Source organism: Ictidomys tridecemlineatus, chromosome 11 (genome assembly GCF_052094955.1).
Source record: "Ictidomys tridecemlineatus isolate mIctTri1 chromosome 11, mIctTri1.hap1, whole genome shotgun sequence".
Lineage (NCBI taxonomy): Eukaryota > Metazoa > Chordata > Mammalia > Rodentia > Sciuridae > Ictidomys > Ictidomys tridecemlineatus.
In genome coordinates, this window is record NC_135487.1 from 126,970,821 (window position 1) to 126,987,765 (window position 16,945).

The following is a 16,945-nucleotide window of genomic DNA, read 5'->3' on the forward strand; positions in this document are numbered from 1 at the left end:
GATGACCTTGCAATTCCACTCTTGGTTATATAAGAGAAATGAAAATATTCATACACAAAACTTGTGCACAAATGCTCACAGGAGTGTCATATACATAATGGCCAGAAAGGGAAAACAACTCAAATGTCCATCAACTGATATAGCTGTACAAGGAAATGTTATTTGGCAATAACAAAAAATGGAGTTCTGATACATGTTGTGACATGGAAAAACCCTAAAAACAAAAAAAGAAGACAGTCAATGAAGAAGATATATAGTATGATTCCAATTATATGAAATGTCCAGAATTGGCTTATTAATCATATAATTGAGTAGTGGTTGCTAAAGGATGGGGGGGGGAGAGAAATAAGGAGTGACTGCTGCCACAATTCTTCTGGGGTAATAAAAATGTTATAAGAGATGGGGATGTTGTTCATTGGTAGAGCACTTGCCTAGCATGCACAAGGCCTGGGTTCACACTGCATGTGCACACAAACATGTGGGCGTACAAACAAACAAAATCTAGGTAAAAATGTTCTAAAATTAGGTAGTGGGAATGGTTGAATACTTCTGTGAATATACTTAGAAAAGAGTGTATTTTAAGGTATGTTAATTGTATCTTAATAAAGCTGTGATTTAAAAATGTTGCTAGTTGGGGCTGGGGATGTGGCTCAAGCGGTAGCGCACTCGCCTGGCATGTGTGCGGCCCGGATTTGATCCTCAGCACCACATACAAAGATGTTGTGTCCGCCGAAAACTAAAAAATAAATATTAAAAATCTTAAAAAAAAAATGTTGCAAGTTAGCCACATTAAAATATATAACAGTAGTAGCAGTTAACATACATGGTTAATGTGCCGATGTAATATATATCTTACATATTAAAATTTTTTTTTAGTTGTAGATGAACAATGCCTTTATTTTTATTTATTTATTTGTATGCAGTGCTGAGGATCGAACCCAGTGCCTCACACATGCTAGGCAAGTGCTCAACACTGAGCTACAGCCCCAGCCCTTACATACTTTATTTTGTTACAGCATTCTCTGAAGCACTATTTTAGTGACTGCTGTATAAGGAGCCACACAGAACTCAAAAAGTTAAAAACAATAACTATTTATTACTGTGTACAAGTTTATAGCTATAGGTTATCTGGTTAATTTTTTGGCCCTGGGTTGATTTGGTGATCTCTGTTGGATTGGTTTAAGATGACTGATTTTGCTCCACACCATCTTTCATCCTTTAGCTGTGTGGCCTACACTTGTTCTCACAGCAGAGACAAATTAAAGATCCAAGAGAGCTAAATGACTTATGGCCTCTTGAATTCTAGGCTCCAAATTTGTAGAGTAACACTTCTATTCTTCTATTGAAGCCCCTTTGCTAGGCCAACTCAGAAAAAAGACTGCCTCTTAATGGAAGGAACTACAAAATTACCAATTTTCTGACACAAAAAGCATAGTGCAACATAGAATACATAAACATGATAAAAGAAAAATTGTTTCCTCTACTTCCAACATTTCTGACACCAAATGCATGGGTCTTCCAAACCAAGCAATTCTCCAATTTTCTGTGGACACCAATTAATTAGATGTTCTATGCACACTATTTACCTTCAGATCCCACCAGTTAATAGCTTTGTTCTGTAAGATTGCTCCTCACTTCAGAAGACAATCACAAGTAATGGGTTCCAAGGTTATCTATGCTTCTGATTTGCTACATACTAGGGATTCCCAGGACCATTCTTCAAGTTTGATAATTTGCTAAAATGACTCAGAGAAATCCAGGGGAAAAAATACTTATGTTTACTGGTTTATTACAAAGGATATGATGAAATGTACAAAAGAACAACTAGATTAAATATACAAGGATCCTATTGCAAGAGCTTTTGTACCCCTGGAATGTAGTGTGCATTCCTGGCTTGTGAATACTTTTGCTAACCTGAAAGCTCCTACCCCTATTTGTTCAGATTTGTATAGAGGCTTCATCATTAACTCAGTCTATAGCCCCATCTGGGGAACGGGTTTGAAAATTCTAATCATGGTTTGTTTTTTCTGGTGACCAGCCAACATCTGGAAACTATCCAGGAATTCAACAAAAGTCATCTCATTAAAACAAAAGATATTCCTACCATTCAAGAAATTCTAAGGAATTTAGGAACCAGCTCAAAGACCAGATACCGGAACAAAAATTGCTCCTGGCACCCCTCCCTATTACTTAGGATATTAGAAGGGTTTTAGAAACTGTGTCAGGAGCCAGGAGTAGTGACCAATATATGTATTCTTATTCTGTTTACAAACTGGAAACTGGACTCAAGAGCCCACATTCTGCATCACTGTACTGTATTTCCTCTAGGCAACTTCAATCCTTCATTTGTGCAGCTGTATGTTGAAAGTGATCTTAGTAAAGAAAGAATAACTGAGTTAATAAAATTCATTTAAATAATTACGAATCTAATTTCAGTTTGTTTAAAAATTTTTTAATAGAATTTTTATAAGTTTATGGTTTTGAACATTTATTTCTAAAGTTAATTAGACAACTAAAAGCTGTTCTGAGGGGCTGGCGATACAGCTTAGTGGTAGAGTGCTTGCCTAGCATGCATAAGGCCCCGAGTTCAATTCCTAATACTAAGGGGGAAAAAAGCTGTTTTGATAAAATTTTAAATCAGAAATTATGGAATGGTTGCAGTTTCCTACCTGTTTCAGCATCCAATAGAATTTGGCTTCTTTTTTGACAACACACTATTAAAAATCTTTTTTCTTCTTGGTGAATAATCACAAGGACTTATAGAAGCCCCGACCTATATACCTCCAGCCCCATAGACTTAAAAGTCTTGAGCCACACAGACAGCTGTTAACCATTTGTAATTAGTTAAAAAAAAACTTTTTTTAATTAAAAAAATTTAAACTAAGGCAGATGTGCTGACACAACCTTTAATCCCAGTCACTTGGGAGGCTGAGGCAGGAGGATCACAAATTCGAGGTCAGGCTAGACAATTTAGTGAGACCCTGACTCAAAATTAAAAGTGCTGGGGATGTAGCTAACCAGCAGAACAACCCTGGGTTCAATCCCCAGTAACCACCCCCACCACAGAAATCAACCTTATAGATACAATGACTGTATATTCATCATTTAGCTTCTCCAATGTTAACATCTAACATGATCATATACAATTATCAGAAATAAGAAATTAACATTGGGTAGCCAGGCTTAATGACACATGCCTATAATCCCAGCAGCTTTGGAGGCTGAGGCAGGAGGATCGAGAGTTCAAAGCCACCTCTGGAATGGTGGTAAAACTCTAAGCAACTTAATGACACCCTATCTCTAAAAAAAAAAAATGCAAAATAGGGCTGGGGATGTGGCTCAGTGGTGTACCTGAGTGGTGTACCCCCCAATTAAAAAAAAATAGAGAAATTAATATTGGTACAATACTATTAACTAAACCACAGGCTTTATTTGGAGTTTTCTCAGCTTTTGTGTTACAGACTTTAATCAAAGACCCCATATATGGTGCTCTTTTTGTTTTTCTAAATCTATCACCAACATATTACTTACAAAAAATTTGTGAAAACTATAAATTTGTAAAAACATATTCTTAATAAATTCATACAAGTCATTCATACAACTAATAAACAGAATAGAGTCTGCAGCATAGCCTAGATCAGTAGTTGAAAACTGTGGCCATATATTAGTTAGACCCTGGAATAACTAAAATTTCTGATGCTGAAATTGTATCTCAGAGTAGATCAATCAGTCTCTGGGAGTGTGACCCAGGCATCAGTTTTTAAAGGTCCTTAGCTCATTTAGTGTACAGTCCTTACTGAGAACCTCTGGACAGGTGTCAATGGTTAAGAGAATTTCAACCATTTAACTAATCCATAGTTTTTGGGTATGGTTAATCAATTAAACATTCACTATACGTTTCCCAAAAAACCATAGGGAGAGACAATCAAGTACCTTACTTTCATGAATGAAGACATAATACAAGTAATTAGATTCTTTTTATCTGCCACTCTAGGAATTCTAACAAGAAAAATATATTAGTCTGTCATGACTTTTCTTCTACTGAAACCAGACCAATTTCCTCTGTTAGTAATTTTTGAAATTAGTGGTTCTGAGCTAGGGTGATTTAGGTTTTCTCTCCCTAGAACATTTGGCCATGAATATCAAGGTACACTTCAGGTTATCAAAAGTGGAGGATGGGAGGGGGTGTCCTACTGGCATCTAATGAGTAGAGGTCAGGGATGCTGCTAAACATTCTACAATGTACAAGAGAGTCCCTCACAACCAATAATGACCCAGTCCCAAATGTCAATAGTATTGAGGATTAGAACGACTGTTCTAAATCTTGAGTCCTATAGGAAAAATTTGGTCATAAGACTAATCTCATTGCTTTGATAACTTCAGTTAAAAAAAACCAATTTGTAATATTGAATTTTCTAATCTTCAAATATTTATTTCCCCAGGTTTGGATTCCTAGAGCAACATTAGGACTATAGAAGTAAAGGAGTTCTGAAACATAGTAATGATAAACTTCAACAGTGTAAACTTCAAGTTCTCAACTCTGTACCTCTAGGTGGTTTTGCTAGGAATGACACACATCTAGTTTATAATTTTGATAACAATGCAAATGATGATGTAAGCATACTATCTCTTCTAATATGTAAAGCAAGAAGGAAGGAAATACCTGGGATTGGGATTGCTAAAGAATATTCTGGATATTCCTCAACAAACTGAACCTAGTGTTTAACTCCAGGCTATATTTCAGAGATCCCTAAACACTTTACAAAAAGCATATTAAGCATACACATGCCCAGGGTTAATATCTCAGAATTGTAGGGCTCACTGACATACCTAAACAATAGCAGCTCCATGAGACCTTGCTTCTAAATAAAATATAAAAACAGCTGGGGATGTGGTTCAGTGGTTAAGCGCCTCTGGGTTCAATCTCCAGTACCAAAAACCAAAACCAAAACCAAAACCAAGTAAACAACAACAACAACAAATAAAAACAAACCAGTAAATGCAGGAATAGGGAATATCTCCTTTGACTTCTTTCTTCTAGTTTAAAGCATATGGGAAAAAAAATTCCAAGGAATCCAAAAACATTAAGTAACTATGATAGCAACAGTTAACACTGAACATCTTTTATGTGCCAGTCACTGTTCTATGTGTTTAATATGAGTTAATTAATTTATCTTTACAACAATCCCACAGTGTAGGTGTTGTTATTATCTCCAATTTACAGATGAGGAGATGTGGGGCAATTGTAGCAGAATGATTACTGTTGGGATTTGATACCTGGCTTTCCCATTTAATAGCTGTATAACCTTGACCAAGTGTTTTAAACTTTTGTATATCTGCTTCTCCATTTATAAAATGAAGATAACGTTAGTTTCTAAATATAGGATTCTTTTAAGGGTTTAGTGACTTATAAATTACAGTTTACAATTACCACTAAGTCTTTAAAATTTACATAGCTACCCAGTGAAATGTTAAGCCTTGAATCTAGGCAGTCTGGGGCAATATTTCTGCTTTGTAGGCAGTCATCTAAGTGATGAGTAAAGTCTTGGTATCCAAAAAAAAACTTCAAAGTTCTTCCTTTGTTAAATGTAAAGTTATTTATATACTCTTATGTCTATATAGTATTTACCCACAATTTATCATTATATACTCAACCCTATATAGTCAATTCTACTCTTTTAACATTTGAAATGTTACTTACAAAGTTAATATCAAAGGTTTCCTGGGGATGGCATTGTGGCTCAACAGTAGAGCGCTTGCCTAGCATGTGTGAAGTACTGGGTTTGATCCTTAGTACCACATAAAAATAAGTAAATAAAATAAAGCTCTGTATCTATCTACAACTAAAAAAAAAAGTTTTCCTGTTTATCTATATTGCATTTAGACTCAGCAAGGAAGCATCATGAAATAAATATTTCTATCCTAATGGGCAAGTCTAAGGTGTTAGTTTAGCTAACACCACTGCAGTACAGCAGTATATAAAAGCCCTGTTGTGGATTTGGGGACTTAGCCCAGTGGCCAAGCTTGCTTACTATGTTCAAGGCCAAAGAAAACAAAGCCCAGTTGCCTATTTACAGTTTGAGGACTGATGTCAGTAAGGAAATATTGGAAACCTAGGTAGCTATGCTGTCCATCACTTTGAAGAAATTTCAGTTAAACTTCATTTTAAATAAAAAATCCACAATACAAGGTAGACTATTTTGGAGGTTATCCATGATTTGGCTACCATAACTTATTAGTTTCCCATTGTTCCTATAACAAATTACTACAAAGTTAGTGGTGTAAAACAACAAAATTTACTTTACTATAGTTCTGTTGTTCAGAAATTCAAAATGAAAGTGTATTAGGGTTGCATTCTTCCCCAGAGAGTATAGACAAGAGTCTTTTTGTCTTGCCTTTTCTAGCTTCTGGAGGCTGCTTGGCTCCTGGCTCCCTTTTATTCTCAAAATCTGCAATGGCTGGTTCAGAGTTTCTCTCACATTATATCATTCTGCCATGGGCTCTTCTGTCTCCCTCTTCTAGCTTTTATGGATTTGTAATTACAGCAGACCTAGCTGGGTAATCCAGGATAATCTCCTTAATTTAAGATCATCTGATTAGCAACCTTAATTCCATCTGTATCCTGATTTCTCTCTTGTCATGTAATCTAGTTCTAGGGAACTAGATTTATATCACAGGTTCCAGGGATTAGTATGTGGACACATCTGAGGAAACTATTATCTGTTTCTCTATCTTTATACGTTCAAATAATCCAAAGTTAATTCATTCTGTGAGGTCATTTTATTGTGCATTTAAGATGTATTTTAGTCTCTGAAAGACTCTGAGATCTGTAGTCATACTTAGCTGACAATTCATGAATCAGTATAATAACTGAAAGCTACTGATCCAGAGACCATAGCTTTTTTTTTTAATATACAGGTGATACCATTATTATTATTATTTTTTCTCTGTAGCAAGTGCAATTAGGCTGTTGACAAGAAATTTTGCACGAAGGCAATGAGGTTGGTGAAAAAGTCAGGTTTTTAAGAGACAGGCCTAAAGACCAAATTACTTGATTTCTGTGAGCCTCAGGCTTCTCATCGCTGACGACAGGATTATCTATCTCAAAGGTTGTTTATTATAAGGATTAAACAGGAAATATGTTCTCTTGGCATGACATTCCAACAACATTAGCTCTCATTCTCCTCTGGTATTTTAATTTTTTTAAAAAAATATTTTTTTCTTAGTTATACATGGGCACAATATCTTTATTTTGTTTATTTATTTTTATGTGGTGCTGAGGATCCAACCCAGGGTCTCACATGTGTAAGGCTCTACTACTGAGCCACAGCCCCAGCCCCTGGTATTTTAATTTTTAACTTTCATTTTAATATTTCCATGACTTGTTTTGCAACAGAGTATAAACAGTATGCAAAGAATTGTAAGACACAGTCTTTGCTTTCAACTAAAGTTGTCAGTAGCACAATACATTTGAATACATGAAATAAAGAAAGATGAGTTTAAGCCTAGGTGGGCTCCATGAATCAGCTGGGATGTGTCTAGGAAAAATATATAATTAAGTAATTAAGGCTGCTTTCTCCTTAATTTTAAAAAGAACAAAACAAGCAAACAAAATCTTATCCATATATTGTTAAGGGAGAAAATTTAAGACTATTTGAATTTTAGAGCTTGAATGGGCCTTTGAGATCTAGCAGGGATTTTCAAATTATTCCCTGGATCTCTCCACAAATGTAAAGGGAAGGAAACCCCCTAATTTATTTTGCTTTGAGTAAAACCAAAAAATACTAAACTTTGGAATTACATATAGACTTTTAGACAAATCAGTCTCCTGAATTCAATCATGAAAATGTCAGTGCAATTTTGATAAACAAGTAATCGATAGCCATAGAATCCTACAGGCTTGTTTTACATTATTTTATTAACTATTTGGAAGGATATAACACAAACAACCAATTGCGCTCACAAACCTTACCAACAGCCCTATAAAAGATAACAATAATACTCTGCACTTCCCCTGTGCCTAGGAGCTAATTATATTTTACATATATTAGCTCACTATTTTATAGACCAACCTTGAAGGTACATTTGGAGTTAAGCTATTATGTTCAGTTTTCGATAACAAAAATAACAACTTCCTGGGGGCCACACAAAACATGGAAGCTCATTTCCAGAACTTAATCAGAAACAGCTTCTTCTTTCTTTTTAAAATATTTTTTAGTTATTGATGGACCTTTATTTTATTTGTATGTGGTGTTGATAATTGAATCCAGCGCCTCATTCGTGCTAGGCAAGCGCACTACCACTGAGCCACAACCTCAGCCGCCAGAAACACCTTCTTTATCCTTTAATATCAGGCTATCGAACGTATACTGAAGATGCACAATTTCCGAGGACTATAAGGCACAATAACGTACACGTAGTTACGTGAAATTCGAGAAATTTAAACTGGGTTAAGAACATCAACAGCAAACAGACCCTCGCGCCAGATCTTCTTGGACTCCAGGTAGGCAACACAGAGCTGGAGAGAAAGCCCCTTCCAGGAAGGGCGCCGGCCCTACTGGTCTCACTCCCTACCTCATGGAGGTTTGGAATTTGCCTAAACCCCTTGCGCGGGTGCATTGCCTCACCGTGAATCGAAGATCAGTTCCCCTCACGCGGTGACTGTTACTCACTACCAGCAACCGAAGCGCTCGTCCCGCAACTGCAAAGAAACCTCAGGTCGTATGGCAGGAAGCTACTCAATGCGCAGCCGTCGCGGCCTCCAACCACTGGTCAGCAGAGGGGCGCTAGGCCGCCTCCGACCCGCTCACCGTGGCCAGCAGAAGTAAGTGATCAGCCAGCCTCGGCGCCGCAGCGAGGAGCCCAGGGAAGTGGGTAGTTTCGTAGGTCATTGCCATCCTCTCAGATAATCTTGTCTTAAGAGCAACCTCTACTTGCCTTTCCCTGTCCTTTTCTCCCCCGTCCTTGCAGTTAAGAATGGAACAGTCCCGCGGGGGGGATTGTGGGAGGCGCACGCGCGAGGGGTGGAGGGTGGGGGGGGCCGGAGGCGGCGGCGGCGGCGGCGGCCGTGGCGGCGGTTGGTGGCCGTGGGGGCGGGGAAGGGGGGGAGGAAAGAAGAGGAGGTGGAGGAGGAGGAGGAGGCCTGGGCTCGCGCCGCCGAAGGTACGCGTGAGGGCCTGCGCCACAGCCGGCTTGACAGGGGCCAGGGGTTGTGGGGGACCGCGCGAGAAGGCGCCTCGGAGCGAGCGCGTTAGGGCTGGCAGGCGCGCAGGGCGGCCGAGGTGGTGGTTGGTGGGAGCAGCGAACGACGAGACCAGATACACTCATACGCGTGCCGACGGGCGTGCGCGCTCGGCGGCCGGAGTCAGGTTGGGGGGAGCGGTGGGGAGAGCGCGAGGAAGGAGGAGTGGGAGGCGGGGGGGGGGCACGAGGCGCCCTTCGCCTGCTCCCTCCTGAGGAGCTGCCGCCGCCGCCGCCGCCGCTCTGCCGCTGCCGCCGCTCCCGCCGCCATTTTGGGTTCGCTTTGCGGAGGGGGAGACGATCCCCTTCTCGTTGCGGGACCCGCCTCCCCTCAGTTTTCCTCCTTTCGCCCTACGCCTTTTCCTTCTCCTCTTTCGCATTTCCGCCACTCCGCTTACCCTCTGACCGCCTCCTGACAAGCAGGAGAGATCCGCTGTGGACTAAGGGAAGCGGAGGCGCCTGGCGGCCACCCCCTCTTCCCCACTTCCCTGCACTCTCATCGTTCTCGGCCTCGGCCTCTGACACGGTGAGTAGAACGGTTTGGGCAGGCCTCTGGGCCTAAGCACTCTCTCGGCGGCTCCGTCCTGGGTTTCCTGGGATCTACTGTCATCTCCCGGACCTGGATCTCCAGGAGAGCGGTAGTAGGGATGGGGGAGGGGAGAGGAGGGCAGGGGATCCTGAGCCTCCCGGGAAGTCCCTCCAGGCGGGGTTGAAGGGGTGTCCCTGACAGGCGGGCTCCCGACTTGAGGGAGGGGGCGGGAAAGTAAGCCAGTGGAGGCGGAGCCGCCCATGCCCCTGACAGGTTGTGTGGATGGGCACGGTTGGAGCATCTCCTGAAGTCCCGTTTGTGCTTGTTTAAGGGACATGATCTTCAGAGGCAGTTTACCTGTATGGCAAGGTCTGGGGTGTCCCTGACACGCCGAGCTGTATGTAGGACCGACAGAACGGTCCCACTGTTAGAAGTTTAGTAAATGTCACTGGTTAGTTTGTGCACGGAAAGAGATGTTTTTGGTTCAGAAGACAGATGGTCTGTTGGTGTATAGCGGCTGTGTTTGTGTGTGTACGCGAGGATGGAAAGTGCTCCGGAAGAGTTTGCTTGTGTTTCTGAAAGTGTAATGGAGTTCCCCTTATAAGTTAGCTTATTTTTAAAATAAATATTGGGATGTTCCTTGCAGGTTGATAAGTGTGTTTTAGAGTTGGGGAGCACGTAATTACCTGTTGAGAAAGAATAGTTATGGCATTATTCTAGACAATAAAGCGCTTTAGTGTGGGGTCAGAGGTGGGGAGAAACTTGGTATGGCCAGTTGTGGTCTTAGGAATAGTTTGTGCCTTTTAATGATTGATTGGTAGGTACTAGGTATTGAAGCCAGGGGTGCTCTACCACTGAGCCCCATCCCCAACCCCATTTTATTTCTCATTTTGAGATGGTTTCGCTAAGTTACCTGGACAGGCCTCGAACTTGTGATCCTTCTGCCTCAGCCCCCTGAGTCGCTGGGATTACAGGCCTACAACAATGCGCCCGGTTAGTTTGTGCCTTTGAATGAATTGTGTAAATGTAAACATCTTTAACAGAATTATTAATCTAAGACTATAAGGATGGGTGACCTTTTTTGTTGATGTGGGTTTATAGTAGCACTTTATATTAGTATGAGGAGTTTACATTTAGAATGATTTTTCATTTTATTTGTCATTCTAAATTTCTGTAAAAATGGTGGAATAAATATTTTCTCCCATTTTATAAAAAAGGAAATTGAGGCATAAAGGTAAGTTTTCCTAGGTCACTTGGTAAATTGGTGACAAAGTTGGGACTATAACTCAGATTTTTGACTACTAATCCAATGATATATTCACTATATTATAATTAATCTAGAGATCTTTTTTGGCAAATATGAGTATGTTGGGAAAATAGGGGGATCTGTGACTGGTTGGATAGGCCAATAGTGTCAAAAGACATATATGAAATATATGTTTTCCTTGCCAGCCTTACCTGTATAAAATGGGTATCCATGACTATATCATTTTGTGTTTATGGAGAAAGCAGAGCATTTCTGATACTTCAGAGTGTATGTTTGAGGGAAGGATGGCTTTCACAGCCTAACATGTACCAGAACAGCTTCAGGGGTACTGACAGTTTAACTTTGTTTTTTTGGGTACTGGTGATTAAACCTTGCAGCAAGTGCTCTGCCACTGAGCTTTACCCTCAACCAGACAGTTTATCCTCTTTCATTCATTCAACAAATATTTATTGAGTTTATTCAATAAATGGTTCCTGCCTTTCAGTGAGAATAATGAAGATGCCGTTGTTGAAATAGCTTGTATGCATATGAGGGTAGTTGTCTTGACAGTCATATACACTGAGTTGAATGAGCAGACAAGTCAGTGTGGAATTGAAAGCAGAAAATTTTTAAAAGTCTATTCAGAGCTGTATTGCAAACCTGTAACCCCAGCTACCTCGGAGACTGAGGCAGAAGGATTGCAAATTAAGAGTCCAACCTAGGCAATTTAACAAAACCCTATCTCAAAAAATAAAAAGGACTGGAACGTAGCTCAATATAGAGCATTTACCGAGCATGTCCCAGTACCTCAACAAACAAACAAACAAAAAACTATTTAGTTTGGAGGTAATTTAGGTCTTCTAGACAATTTAATATGGAAGAGTATGGTATGGAGTATTTAAAATCCAGGGCATCCAGTTTGTAGTAGAGTGTGTCTTTGGCATTTTCTTTTGGCATTTATGAGTAAACTGTTTTTGGGAGTTGGAATTGTTGATATATGTACTTCTGGATATTGGAACTTCTTGGCTGGGTTGAAAGAATTCTTCGAAAGACTAATTTCATAGTAAGGATCCCCTCTATGAATAAGAGGGAAGAATGCTTGAACTATGTCAAATGAATTGTGTTCCTTTGAAATGCATTGATATACTAGATTAGTGGTTCTTAATTTTTTGGGGGGAGGTCACATGTACTTCTGAGCATCTGATGAAAAACCTCACAATTGAAAAAGAGCAAAAAAAGTTTTGTTAAGCAGTACAGTGTTGGTATGAGTTTAAGGTGAAAGATTCTGTGGTAATATTTGAGCAGAATGGAGAGAATTTCAGGCTGTTTTTGTAGGAGAAAAGCATAACTGACGTTTGAGAAATTAGGGGAGGGGAAGTGAATCAATCATGTATAATGATTACTAATTGAACATTGTAAGAGCATAAAGATCTTCAAAGAAGATTAGAGGGAATACAAATCTCAAACAAGTAGACATTTTATCTAACTTAATGATAACAAAGGGTAGGATGTTAAAGGGCAATCACTTTTTAAGCCTCGATTTAGAGATTTAAGTTAATTTTATTTGTGTGTATGTATGTGTTTGATTTTAAGGGAAGAAAAGAAAAGAAAATTACACTAACAAGTGTATTGTCCAGAACTAATGAGTTATTAAGAGTCTTTAGTTATGGCAAAATCCAAACAGAAACAAGAAATTCCTTCTACTTGTGTACTTATTTATGTGTTCATTTATTCAGTCAACTTAAAGTTTTTCCAGTGCTTCCTTGATGCCCATTTCTGCTTAGTGGTAGAGAAAAGATGTTTAAAAAATAAAAAAAATATATATATATATTTTTTTTGGTCTCTCAGAGTTCCCAGTCTAGAAAGAGGAACATTTTAACTAACATTACAATACAGTGTAATCATTTGTTCACAGTGGAAAGAAGAGAAGGTTATTAAATCTGAAGGGAGAAAGGAAAGGTTAAAATAGCTTCCTACAAATGGAAAGATTCAGAGTTTAAAGGATAAATGAGTTATTCAGTAAGGCTCAAAGAGGGCAGTCTAAGTAGATGAAGAAATCTGCTAAGGTATAAAAATGAATGTAACATAACAGGTGAGTTTGGATCAGTAGTATATTTTCAGCTCAATTTTATGATTTTCTGTATCTTTGCACTGATAAAGATGAAAGATGTTCAGCATATTTCACTCATACAAAAACAGTATATTGTTACAGCTAAAGATAATTTCTAGCAAAGATTAAAATTAAGAAAATATTTAGTTTTACTCTGGAAATTTTTGCTGGAATATGCCCTACTTCCTCAGAATGTTAGTTAATCCAGCTTTGATAGGTATCTAGTTAAATTGAAAATATATGAAATATGGCATATTTCCCCTTCATTTGTTGAGAATCCAGATAGTGATTAAGATTATGGATTCTGAAATCAGATTGACCAAGCTTAAATCTCAATTTTGCTGATTTATTGACTGTATAATCTTGAGCAAAGTCTTGTGGTCTTTGATTTCCCTGACTATAAAATGATGGTAATGATTATAATACTTATAGCATAGAGTTGTTGAAAGATTATGTGGGCAAATGGTTTAAAGTGCTTTGTATAACGTATGTCATGTACCCTTAGAGCATAATACATATATGCTATTTTAGTTATTTCTCGTTTCCTGAAAAGAGAATTTATCAAAGCTGATTACTTCCTTAGTATTTATTTTCTGTTGGTAGTAAGAATATGTAAATACATTTATGAAAGTATATATAAACAACCTCCTAATGTATATATACTTTTTTTAATTCTCATTTTTTAGTGTACTTTTAAATCTTATTTTCCTTACGTATAAATTCTAATTTTATATTTTTCTCACTTAACTCCAGCCTAGACTTTTGTGTGGCTTCTATTTACTTTTCTTACCTGCTGATCAAATCAAGTATTTGTTTTGAAAGTGTACAGGAGTGTATCTTGCTGTGTAAATTTCATGGAAATTTAAATTTAATTTTAATTAAATTTCATGGAAAACCTGAAGTCTTTGAACTAAATTGGGTTGGTTTTGACAGTTCTCTTTTTAAAGATTATAAGTGCTTTCCTTTATTTATTTATTTTTTAAAGAGTCAATGTATTATTCTTCTAAAGAAGATGTTATTCTTCTTCTAAAGCAGAATCCCTCTTTTTTAAAAATATATATATTTTTAAAAATATATATTTTTAGGTGTTGATAGACCTTTATTTTATTTATTACCTGCAGTGCTGAGAACCGAATCCAGTACCTCACACATGCCAGGCAAGTGTGCTGCTGCTCAGCTCCAGCCCCAGAATGCATCTTTTTCATTAAAAAATCACCTCATTTGATTCAGCAACAAGACCAACATGTATTTATTGATTGCTTATTATGTTCCAGAGTCAATTGCAGGCTGATGAAGCAAATAAGGTTGCTGCTCTATTTTAGGAACTTCATAATTTGTGCATTTTATTTAATTCCCTTTTCCACTGCTGTAATCTAGTGCTTATGATCGTATTATGTGTGATTCAAGCAGTAGATTTGGATTCCTGAAGGAATGTCCTGGGATATGGTTGTTTTTATGCTAGAACAGATCAATTTTGGCATGAACATCTCTTTCTGTTAGAGGAATACTTACTAGGTGCCTATGTTTAGTCTGGTAGTTCATTGGACAGTTATTCTTTTGGGGTATAGTGGTTTATGTCTTTTCAAATAAAAACTAGCATTTTGCCTCCTGTGCCTGTGACAGAAGGAACATTCATTCATTCAGTAAGTATTGATTGTATAATTACATTGTGCCAAGTGCTGTTAATCCTAGGGAATCTAACAGTGAATAAAACATTAAAATCACTGTCCTCATGGTTGTTGCTTTCTAATGAGTAAGAGATGTTAAATAAATGCATATTATATCATAGCAATTTATTGATAAGTATTACGTAAATATAAGAAGATAAAGGTAAGTTAGGTGATTAAGGAAATTATCTGAGCACTTGATGTTTGGGCAGATATAAAGTGATATGAAGGACCCCAAACAACTCTTGTGGCGTAAGTTCTAAGACAGCAGAGAAAGGTCTGGGATTGTGGCTCAGTGATAGAGTGCTTGCCTAGCATGCATGAGGCACTAGGTTCGATTCTTAGCACTGCATATAAATAAATAAAGGCCCATTGACAACTAAAAAGTACAAAAAAAAAAAAAAAACAACAAAACAAAAAAACCCCCCCAAAACCCAAAGAATAGAAAAGGACTGAAATGATAGGAAATAGGTAAAATAGGTAGCCAAAGTCTAGACAATACAGGATTTAAGTACTTGCATAGGTGTTTAGTTTTTTAATTCTAGATTGTTTTGTTCATTTGTTTTTGGAGATGAGTCTCCCTACATTTGTTGCCAGATTGGTCTCAAACTCATGAATTCAACTACTCAAGTGATCCTCTTGAATAGTTGGAACTTAAGGCATTACTTTGCCTGGCTAATAGGATGCTCTTGGGAGATTTTGAGCAGGAAAGTAAGTGACTTGATCTACTATATAAACTTTTAGAAATGAGAGTGTCGCAACCAGGGTGTCTAGTTTGGAGGCTTTTGTGATTGTTGAGGCAAAAGATGAATTGTTGAGGCAAAAGTGAACCTAGAATGTTGTTTAGTGAGATGGATTTAGGAAATGTTTTGAAAGTAGTAGAGATGATAATTTGTTGATGGATGTGGGGTTTGAGTAAGACAGGCCTTACTCAGGGCCTGAGCAGTTGGATTCCATTTAGAGATACTGGTAGAAGCAAGTTGTGGGGAGTGCCGAAATTAAAAATTTGGTTGAATATTCCAAGATTTCTATTAAGCATTTAGGAATGAGCTACTGAGTAGGCAGTTGAGATACTGGGTAGGTAATTGGATGTACAGGTCTTTAAGTCAGGGCAAATATAAATTTGGGTGTTTAGTGTAGTAACGCTATTTAGAGCCCTGAGACTTGATGATTACCTGGAGAGTGAGTATAGATTGGGTTCAAGAGATGAAGTTCTTAAAACTGAGTTGTGGGGTGTTCTTTTTTTTTAAAGGTGGCTAGGGTCTTTTTTTTTTTTTTAACAGAGAGGGAGAGAGAGAGAGAGAATTTTAATATTTATTTTTCTTTAGTCTTCGGTGGACACAACATCCCTCTCTGTATGCGGTGCTGAGGATCGAACCCTGGCCGCACGCATGCCAGGCAAGTGCGCTACCACTTGAGCCACATCCCCAGCCCTTGTGGGGTGTTCTTAACACTTGAAGAATCTTATCAAGCCTACTAAGACTAGAAGAGAATCTTGATAATTTTAGGAGTAATACCTTCCTGGCTAAGAAAACTTAATAAATAATTAGTCAAGATGTAGATATAGAGACAAAAATAAAATGGAGACAGAAGTAAAATATATGTCAAATAGCTTTGCAACTCAGCAATCAAAACACTTTTTTTTTTTTCTTTTAATGTGAAATCAAGAATCTGAGTGGTCGGGTACAGTGGTGCACACCTGTAATCCCAGCAGTTCTGGAGGCTGAGGCAGGAGGATAAAGTTCAAAGCCAGCCTCAGCATAAAGCAAGGCACTAAGCAACTCAGTGAGACCCTGTCCTTCAATAAAATACAAAAAAAAGGACTGGGGTTGTGGCTCAGTGGTCATGTACCCTTTTTTGGTACCCTTTTACCAAAAAGAAAGAAAGAAAGAAAGAACCTGAGTGAATAATCTCTGCTTGATTACTCTGAGAAAGTGGTGAGAGTGGTTGGTTCATATCTTCCTGTAAATCCATTGTGGAGGTCCCCATGACATAAAGGAGATAAGTACAAGTTTATAAAATAGTGAATGAGATATCAAAGCATATGAAACTCTTTATCCATGAACACAAGAACTATTTTTGGTTTTGAAAATGTATAGATCAAGCTGCCTCCTAATTTCTTAGCCCATCATTTAGATTTAAAGAATTCAGTT

General features: G+C 38.2%; 2 protein-coding genes across 9 annotated transcripts in view; one reads left to right on the top strand and one right to left on the bottom strand.

The window, feature by feature from the left end:
• The window catches only part of Dap3 (death associated protein 3), a 35,461-nt gene extending 25,516 nt beyond the window's left edge, over window positions 1-9,945 (bottom strand). The window contains exon 1 of one of the 3 annotated variants that reach the window (XM_021730525.3): window positions 9,639-9,945. The gene's annotated coding sequence lies outside the window, so the exon portion shown is untranslated. Of the gene's footprint in view, window positions 1-8,627; window positions 8,811-9,638 lie in introns of those variants that run through there. The other 2 variants (XM_078027427.1, XM_005331358.5) reach the window with 2 other exon arrangements.
• Window positions 8,962-16,945, top strand: part of Ash1l (ASH1 like histone lysine methyltransferase) — a 176,655-nt gene continuing 168,671 nt past the window's right edge. For 4 of the 6 annotated variants that reach the window (XM_040287678.2, XM_005331359.4, XM_040287680.2 and 1 more), the window contains exon 1: window positions 9,444-9,766. Coding sequence is in view for 1 of the 6 variants with exons in the window: in XM_078027423.1 (XP_077883549.1) it covers window positions 8,977-9,162 (186 nt within the window). In the remaining 5 variants the exon portion in view is untranslated. Of the gene's footprint in view, window positions 9,163-9,443; window positions 9,767-16,945 lie in introns of those variants that run through there. The other 2 variants (XM_078027423.1, XM_078027422.1) reach the window with 2 other exon arrangements.